Below are 9,872 nucleotides of genomic sequence, written 5' to 3'. Positions count from 1 at the left end.
AATCCTAATCCTAATCCTAATCCTAATCCTAATCCTAATCCTAATCCTAATCCTAATCCTAATCCTAATCCTAATCCTAATCCTAATCATAATCCTAATCGTAAACCTCTTCCTCAGCCTCACCCTCACCCTCATTCTCATCCTTACCCTCACCCTCATTCTCATCCTTATCCTCATACTCATCCTCATCCTCATCCTCATCCTCATCCGCATCGCCATCCTCATCCTCATCCTCATCTAAATCCTGATCCTCATCCTCATCCTTGTCCTCATCCTAATCCTAATCGTAATCCTAATCCTAACCCTATTCCTATTCCAAATCCTAATCCTAATCCTAATCCAAATCCTCATCCTCATCGAGATCCTCATGCCCATCCTCATGCTCATTCTCATCCTCATCCTCATCCCCATCCTAATTCCAATCCCAATCATAACCCTAATCCTAATCCTAATCCTAATCATAATCCTAATCTTGTTGTGTCCAATGATATTTTGTGGTGTGAGTAGGGAATTTAGTTCTCTGGATATGGTGTTATCAATTTATTCCTTCAGTATTCCAAAGATTAATTTTGTTATTTACTCACTCCTCCAATTTTGAATTTTCCATCATATTACTCAAAATATGAAAATTGTCAGAAAGTTAATCAATTTGTTAAGGTTCTATTAACCGGGAACAAATTTGTTGATGGCATTATGATATTTAAAATATTAAATTTATGGCTATCGAAGTAAAGATTTGAATGACACAGTCAAGTCAACTTTCACAATAATATAAATAAGATAATTCTTTAAATAATAATTTAGAATATTTACCTATTAAAATTCAACACGTAAGGAGAAATATCACAATTTCTCATATATGTTATTGAAGGAGAGTATGTCAAAAATTATTATATTTTATGAATATCACCATATATCCATAATATAGGTTGATATAAAAAGTGTTTTATGCATACCTGATTTATCATCATATTCCATCTCAGTCATTTGAATGTCTCATTTGTTGTCTTACACTTAATGTGATTATATGTACTATGATTTTGTGATTGGTTGAAAAAATATATATTTAAATTAAAATTTAATAGTTTATAACATAAAGTGACATTGATTATGGGATAACAACAGATGTGTTTCCTACTAACTTACTCTCATTAAAGAATACGGTGTTCCCAGCTTAGTCTTGCAAATAAAATTGTCAACAAATTAGTCTCTCAAGATTAACTTTGCCCAAAGTTAATCTATCCATAGTTTCACCTTTCACTACTAGCATGGTGACAAATGTAGTCTTTGATAGACTAAGTTTGTGACAAATGTAACATTTGAGGGACTAATATAATAACAAATTTATTTAAAAGGTTAACTTGATGATACTATGATCTTTAGAAGATCAAATTAACAAATAACATCATCTTATCCAATCAATTTAATACAGATTAGTATTTTCACCAACAAAAGTGATTAACATTTAAAATAGTAAATGATATGAATTCTGAAAATTATTATAAGTGACTCCAATGCTAGTTTAGAGAATAGCATGTAAATACATTTTAATCCATTAATTTTTTATTCAATTTGTAAGTGATAACATGTAGGTTAAAAATATAAATTATGAATAAAAAATATCACATGAATCAAAAGAACAAAAATCCCAATATACTTACACATAAAAGATAGCCCTTATGATAATAAAAATTAAAAATGAATTAAGTTATTAGAAAATAAAGTATAAATTATTGAAATTTTATCTTAATACAATTAAAATTTGAAATGTTTTTTTGTACTACCAAATTTGAAGGATTTTGATTAGGTGTTTGATCACAATAGATAGAGATTAAACCAATTTCTTAGAGAATAATCTTGGAAAATTTTAAATCTGAAAAGATTAATCTTTAACTTATATAACATATCAATCCTAAAATTTCTAATTGCAATTGCAAGAAAAAGGGGTTGAAAGTTGAAACTCTACCACTGTCCATCACAACCTTAAAGCCCTCTTTTCCCCATCTCTTTACTCTCTCATTCCCCAATGTTGTTTTCTCATGTCAACTTTCTTTATTGTTATTTGTTATCTCTAACTAAAACCAAACCTTAATTGTTTGTGACACACTATTCCTAAGTACTAAGTACTAACACATAATCCTCAAAACCAAACAGAAACATGCATCACCCAACTAGTGTTCAACGAGAACACACCCTAGTCTTTGATTTCGCTTCTCATATTGCTCGCTTTGCATTTGATTCTTCCAAATTTACCAACTTGTTCTCACCCTCTTCTTCCAACTCTTCTATTCTATCAAATTCCTTGTCCTTCAACACCACTCGTGTCAGAAACCCTGCTTCTCTCAGATTGAAATTTGGAGGGAAAGGTGATTTCAATTTCAGGAGGATTTTCAGTGACTTCAACACTGCAATTCGTTTTCAATGTCAAAAAAATCCAATTGGGTTTCATTCTGGGGGTATCAATAACAATGATGGTAACAGTAATAATAGTGGGTTGAGAGAAGATGGGTGTGATGTTATTGAGAATGATGGAAATTCAGTGAATGGAGTTGAGGGTTATAAACCCAAAAGGGTTTTGATTTTGATGAGTGATACTGGTGGTGGTCATCGAGCTTCTGCAGAAGCTATCAAAGCTACTTTTTATGAAGAATATGGAGATGAATACCAGGTCTTTTTTATTTCACCTTTTGTGTTGATGTGGAGAAGAATAAAAGAAGAAACTTTGAAACATAGTTCTTTTTTTTTTGTTCCTCTCATTGTGTTTTTAGTTTAAACTTTGAAGTTTATGTTATAGGTGTTTATTTCTGATTTGTGGTCTGAACACACGCCTTGGCCATTTAATCAACTTCCCAAGAGCTATAGCTTTTTGGTGAAACATGCGCCTTTGTGGAAAATGGCTTATTATGGAACTGCCCCACGTGTAGTGCATCAGTCTAATTTTGCTGCAACTTCAGCATTCATAGCTCGGTGAGATTTTGGGTGATTTTCAATAACTGTTCCTAGTCTTATTTATTTTCTTATTACTTCTATGTGAAGAAAGAAAAGATACATAATTGCTTGCCATTACAAATAGAAAAGGGGCTTGCCAAAAGTGAACTTAAGCAATAGTCCAGTGTGGTTCTAATTTGAAAGTTTTGCATCACAATTCACAAATATGGGTGCTATATTCAGGATTAACTTGTGTTTGCTTTGAAATGTCCATACTCCATACCCGTATTTTTTCTTTGTATGATCTATTTTGCTTGCACATTCTTAGCTCTTCTCAGATAGACATGGTGTTTTATCATATGTTAATATTGAATATTCTATCTTTTTTATTTTTACAGTGAGGTTGCTAAGGGGTTAATGAAATATAAGCCAGATATAATAGTCAGCGTGCATCCATTGATGCAACATGTTCCACTTCGTATTTTGAAGACAAAGGGTCTTTTAAAGAAGATTGTTTTTACCACAGTTGTCACAGATTTAAGTACCTGTCATCCTACATGGTTAGTATGCTTTTTTATTATTTTATTTCAGGAACCATGTTGTTAGTTTAGTTTTAACATATTGGTGTCTGTATATCCAGGTTTCATAAGCTTGTAACCAGATGCTATTGTCCGACAACAGAACTTGCAAAAAGGGCGCTCAAAGCCGGACTTCAGCAGTCACAGATAAAGATTTATGGTCTACCTGTGCGACCCTCTTTTGTTAAGCCGGTTCAGTCAAAGGTTTGTAATGGTGTGGGCTTTAGTTAGATGGCTATTTCATATCTTACTGATCAGTATGCTATGATGTTGGTTGATGCCAATTTTTAATGCATTTTTTAAATTCAAGTATAAATGTTATAAAACCCGAGTTACTCGATAAGCAGCTTAATTGTTGAATGATTTTAAATGTTTCATTTCATTAACCACATCTGTTAATGTTGTCTACCCGTGGCTCTTCTAATCTATTTTGTAGGATGAACTAAGGAGAGTGTTAGGCATGGATAAGGATCTTCCTGCGGTACTGTTGATGGGGGGAGGTGAAGGTATGGGCCCAATTGAGGCTACTGCTCGGGCACTTGGAGATATGTTATATGATGAGAGCCTTGGGGCTCCCATTGGTCAAATCATTGTTATTTGTGGTCGTAATAAGAAGCTTGCTGACAAAATGCTTTCAATTAATTGGAAGGTTCCTGTTCAGGTATTGATGTCATCGATCTTTCCAATCCCTTGTTCACACTTCCTAAACCTCATATGTATTTCCTCCATATCTGTATTTATTCGTAGAATCGGACATACGCTTAAAGAATTATTTATGTCAGTAGTTCATGGTGATTGAATTCTAATAAATTGTGTTTGTGTTCAATTTATGTACTCTAATATTACTTTATATTGTGTCCCCTAGAATTAGCTTAGTTGTGGGTCATGTAATGTGAGGGTGGCACGCTCAGTGAATTCATGGTGGATAACATGTCAAGGCTGAGGTGTTACATTAAAAAGCGCCTTTTTAATATAACACCCTAGCCTTGACATGCGACCCATCGGACCCATGAATTTACTGAGCGTGCTACCTATTAAGCTTATATACCCCTGCAGTATTTTATTTCTCTTAAAGGGAGCCTCCCACGACTCGAACTCATGACTTCAGGGACTTATAGTCATTGGGTCGCTACCACTAAGGCAAAAATAGCATAGTTCATACTATTATACAAAAATTATGCATAATAGTTCAAAATATGAGTTATTGATGGTCACATAGAACCAATGTTATTAATATTCGTACTAGTTATCATACCACTCAAGGTATTGGTACAGTGGTACAATGGTTCACTAATTAAACCGCATACGGATAAAGTTATATATATTAATATGATAAATTTGTAAATATAAATATTAGTATTTGCATCATATAACTCAATTGTTGAAATGGTTCAAAGGTTAACCTTGTTGCAAACGACTATCAGTTCAAGGTTCAAATCCTTAATGTGTCATTTTGAAAAATATGAAAAAAATTCAAGCTCAAACCGTTTTTGACCAGCACGATACGATTTGACTGGTATTTTCTGATTTTGACCATTTTAAAATTGCATGTCCGGTATAATTGCCACCGGTTTTCCGGTTGAACTAAGGTATTTATAACTATGCGTAGAACTTCCATAGTACTTTTCGTGTAAATTTGATGTGTCAAGTCTGATTAAGTTTTTCCTGCTGATATAAAGTAATTATTATAAATTCATTTGATCATGTCTATATGGTGGTCACTGAGTTATTTACTTTTTATCTATAAGATCAAGGGATTTGTCAACAAAATGGAAGAATGCATGGGAGCTTGTGATTGCATCATTACAAAGGTAAGATCTCATTGTGATGACTGATGACTATGTTTTCCTACCTTACCATACCAAGTAATGGATTTTCCCTTCTGTAGGCTGGCCCAGGAACAATTGCAGAGGCCATGATCCGAGGCCTGCCTATTATTTTGAATGGTTATATTGCTGGCCAGGTATTTTTGTTCTGGCTATATTTCTTGATATTGTTAATTGAAGAAAGTATATACCTAGATCAATTGTCTCATGGATGAATCATGGAAGTATGTTTGAGGCTTAGTTCTGAGACTTTAGTTGGAATGTTATAGTGAGTAGCTTGGGAAAAAACTAGTATGATGTCTTTCAAGAACTAATCACCTTTAATAAACAGCCGAACAAAAAAGTTTGCTACGAAAAATATATAGATGACGATTTTTAAAGGTAGCTCCATTGGGGGTATAAGTACTAGTCTACATTGTTCCCTTATGTATACATTTTTCATTGAGTTTGTATTAGTGGGAATCAATGTTATACTGGTTTTGGTTTTTGATGTACATGGTTGATGGGGCTGCTGTCATATGTAAATAGTTTACTTCGCCGCACCAGTCTCCTCGAACGAGATAGTAACTTACTGCGGTTTCTTTTCCTTACAGGAAGCTGGCAATGTACCCTATGTAGTTGAAAATGGTTGTGGCAAATTCTCTAAATCTCCTAAGGAGATAGCAAAAATTGTTTCCGATTGGTTTGGGCCAAAAGCCGATGAGCTGAAAGCAATGTCACAAAATGCATTAAAGCTAGCTAGGCCAGATGCTGTGTTCAAGATTGTTCAAGACCTTCATGAGCTTGTCAGACAAAGAAGTTTACATCCAGAGTACTCTTGTACAGCTTAAGACAACGTCCAGGAAATTTTTTTGTATGATTATTATGAGATATACAAGGGGGCGAAGGTGTATCACTAGCAGAAGAACTTATGTGTTCTTCTACCATTTTTATATCATTGTTTAAGATGCTATTTTGAAAATAATGCATAGTCTTTGTTCTTCCCTGCACTGAAGTTTCTATTTCCTTTTAAGTCCAATTCATCTGGCATTTATGTGATGGTACTCTACCGTTTATTGTGGAAGCTGTTGAAACCTGATTTAATTGCCGTCACTTGTACTATCATTACGTGAGAGTTTCGTACATTACAACATCCTTTTATGGGATATGCACAAGAGTAATCATACATTTGGAAATTGCTTTAACATCACAAAACTAAACCATGTTCTGCTGTTTTATATTGAGATGGACTTGGTATCAGAAGTAGAATAGTAATGCTTGTAAGTTGTAAATCATTCTATGGTGTTGGAAAAGATTAATTATAAAACCATGGTGAGTTAAATAGTGTATTGAACAAATGTGTGCTATAAAAGTTTGGTGAAATACAGTTAGATTCTAGTTATACCACTTACAACATTATTAATAGTAATTTACGAGTATAATATATATGATATATATTTTGTTATTTTCACTTATAAATTTATATTTGTATATTTTTTGCCTTTATAATCTAAGATTTGCCTTCATTATCTAACCATACATTTACTTCTTTCACTTTCATGTGAAAAAAGACTCACACTTTACATCCGTATGCGTCTTATTAATATCTAATGTATGATTTTGAAAATTGTAAAATGGATAACACTTTACTATTTAAAATTTTATGAACATTTATAGATTATAAATTAAGTTGAAGATGAGCAAATTAAAGACATTCAATTGATTTCATTTGGCACTGATTACATATAATAATTAGAAAAAAGAGAAAGTAGTTTGTAAACCATATATTTATTAGATAAAATATTATTATATTGTTTAATTTCTTATCTAAGCCTAATAATTTATGAACAGATAAAACATTAATATTTGATTGTTGTATTGTAAGATATTTCTTCACTTTCAAATTGTTGTCACATCACATCAATAATACATATGTATAATAAAAGTAAATAAATGAATAATGAATAATATATTAATATGGTATAATTTACAAACATAGCATCAATAATACATATGTATTAAAATCTAATAAAAAATAAAGACTTTATACATGGGTCAACTTTATTTAGGTGATCTGTGACAATCATCTTGAAGTCATTGGTCAAGGAAATGTTTCGCGAAAAAAAATTAAAATATTTACAATTTTAATACTTTTGTTTTAAAATTTTAATATTTACTTCATTCATTTGGGATGACTATATAAAAAGAAAAGAAACACATGTTAAGAAATATAATTATTTTTTTAGAATTCATAAAAAATATAATCATATTTATTCTTAAAATTTTATTAACCAACATGTTGGTTTAGTAGTGTAAGATCTCACTAGTCCCAAGATTGGTGGTTCAATTCTTCGAACTGATCCTTGTTGAGAAGGATAACCACAAAAAAATATTTCATATACTTTGTTAGTATAACCAAATGTATCCCTTCAACTTATGAAAATGAAACTAATTTATTTTGAAGTATATAATTATCTCTCATAATAAATGTTATTATCACGAATGAATTTTTAATATACCTAAACATCTAACACTTTACATTATTATATCAATATTATTTTTTCATATCTCTTCATTTAATCACTTTATAAGGGTAATATTAAAAATAAAAAAAAAGATTCACTTATTCTACTAGTAAGTTTTTTAAACTTACTCCTTGAATCAACCATTAATGTACATATAATTAATGACTAAGATGAATAGTGAATTTAAAAATCTTATTCTTTGTATTCTAAAAAAAAAGTAGAAGGGCGAGTGGGATTGAAGCGAACAATAATTGATAGTGAAGGATAGAAAAGGATAAGCAACTCTTCAAATCAAAACAACAACCTCTCTCATATCTCATCTCATCTCATCAAATCAATGGCAACAGAGTTTACACCCAACCAGCTCACCCAATTCAACGGCACCGATCCATCCAAGCCCATCTACGTCGCCGTTAAGGGCCGCGTCTTCGACGTCACCACCGGCAAATCCTTCTACGGCCCCGGTGGTCCCTACGCCATGTTTGCCGGAAAAGATGCTAGCAGAGCCCTCGCAAAGATGAGCAAGAACGACGAAGATATCACTCCCTCTCTCGATGGCCTCTCGGAGAAAGAGATCGGAGTTCTTAATGATTGGGAGACTAAGTTTCAAGCTAAGTACCCTGTTGTTGGTCGCGTTCTTAATTAAATATATCTTTCTCTTAATAATCATCATTGCACCATCATTCCTATCACCCTAATAATGAAACCAAAGCGTTTCTTCGAATTTATGTGTTGTTCTACTTGATCATCAATGTTTCGGATTTCGATGTCTTCCTGTGCGGATCAATTTACAGTGTTTTTGGTTTATGTTCCGAAATAATCGATTACTAGTTTATTAGATATTTTAGGTTTTGGTTCTCGGAAATTATTTTAATTGAAGGTGATTTTGCAAACATGAATGTTGCTATTAAGAATGTTTGTGGTTGGATGGAAGTAGAAAGTAGTACTAAGATGTATGAACTCGCGAAATCGTGTTGTATCTCTCTCTACCTAGTGAGATTAAGACTTGATATCGTGATATTGCAAAAATACAATTATAATCTTATTTTTTTGTTTACTGAATGTTAGCACATGGCCTTTGAGAGACCACAACACAAAAATTCAGCGAAAACCAAAATTTTTTATTGTTTTTTTGACTATGTTTTTGCCATTAGTTGATGCTTAGTTGTTACTGTTACAGCATATGAAGTATTGGGAAAATGAAAACCAAATTTTGCTTTTTTTCTTCATGTAATACATAGAATTGTTCATTTGGTACTGGAGAAAGATGTTTTTGGATTTTTGATGGTGGAGAATTCAATTTAAATTTAGCAGAGGGAAGGAAGATGTTAGAAATTTGGGATGGTTTGCATGATGGGTAGTTTCGAAGATCAATTAAGGTGTAAACATGAATGTTGGGTGGTTGGTGAGCCGTTTTGCAAGAGCTTTTGTTGTTGAGGTAAGTGTAAAATGGGCGAATAATTTTTCTGGGACCCTGGGTTGTAGGAGGACTCTGACAATGGAGGAGGAAGATTTTTTTTGAATAAATAAATTTTAGATTACCTATGCACTACTACTAGGTACCATTTGATGGACCAATTGGGAGGGAGCACATCTGCTGTCATACAATACTCCATGTGCTATGAGCTTGTGATTGGTTAGAAATTTTTTTAATAATTAAATTTTAACTTAAATATATTTTTCTGACCAATTACAAGTCTATAACATGTGAAATGACACACACAGCAGATGTGTACCCCAGTTGGGAATAGTTTGTCAAGAAAGGAATGTGGGGCTGGGATCCATAATTTATAAAATAATTTTTTAAAAATAGTTTAAAATTTAGAAGGTTAATTTTTTTTAAGGAAACAAATCACCATCTTTATCAAGTACCGAAAGTGATCTGGTTTGAGGAATATGATTGGGTGTGTTGTAAGCATTCCTCTTAATTTAAAAGCTTCATTTTTGAAATACCCGACCTCCAACCTAAAATTCCAAACCGAATGTAGTGGGGCTGATAAAAAGATTTTTCCTCATTCCAACGGATTTGGAGTATC

The 9,872-nt window shown here is 32.5% G+C and overlaps 2 protein-coding genes across 2 annotated transcripts; both read left to right on the top strand.

Moving 5' to 3' along the window:
• Positions 1,997-6,321, top strand: LOC109328766 (probable monogalactosyldiacylglycerol synthase, chloroplastic). The gene is made up of 8 exons (XM_019562378.1): positions 1,997-2,668; positions 2,795-2,967; positions 3,327-3,488; positions 3,569-3,710; positions 3,943-4,167; positions 5,255-5,317; positions 5,395-5,469; positions 5,926-6,321. The coding sequence occupies exons 1-8, from the start codon at positions 2,159-2,161 to the stop codon at positions 6,160-6,162; spliced, it is 1,587 nt and encodes a 528-aa protein (XP_019417923.1). The 5' UTR covers positions 1,997-2,158; the 3' UTR covers positions 6,163-6,321.
• Positions 8,109-8,674, top strand: LOC109327315 (probable steroid-binding protein 3). Its single transcript, XM_019560403.1, has one exon. It carries the CDS (start codon positions 8,174-8,176, stop codon positions 8,480-8,482), a length of 309 nt encoding a protein of 102 aa, XP_019415948.1. The 5' UTR covers positions 8,109-8,173; the 3' UTR covers positions 8,483-8,674.

The sequence above is a fragment of the Lupinus angustifolius genome, chromosome LG15 (assembly GCF_001865875.1).
Source record: "Lupinus angustifolius cultivar Tanjil chromosome LG15, LupAngTanjil_v1.0, whole genome shotgun sequence".
Classification (NCBI taxonomy): domain Eukaryota; kingdom Viridiplantae; phylum Streptophyta; class Magnoliopsida; order Fabales; family Fabaceae; genus Lupinus; species Lupinus angustifolius.
The sequence above is the reverse complement of the archived record's forward strand: the minus strand, read 5'-3'. Positions and strand labels throughout refer to the sequence as shown.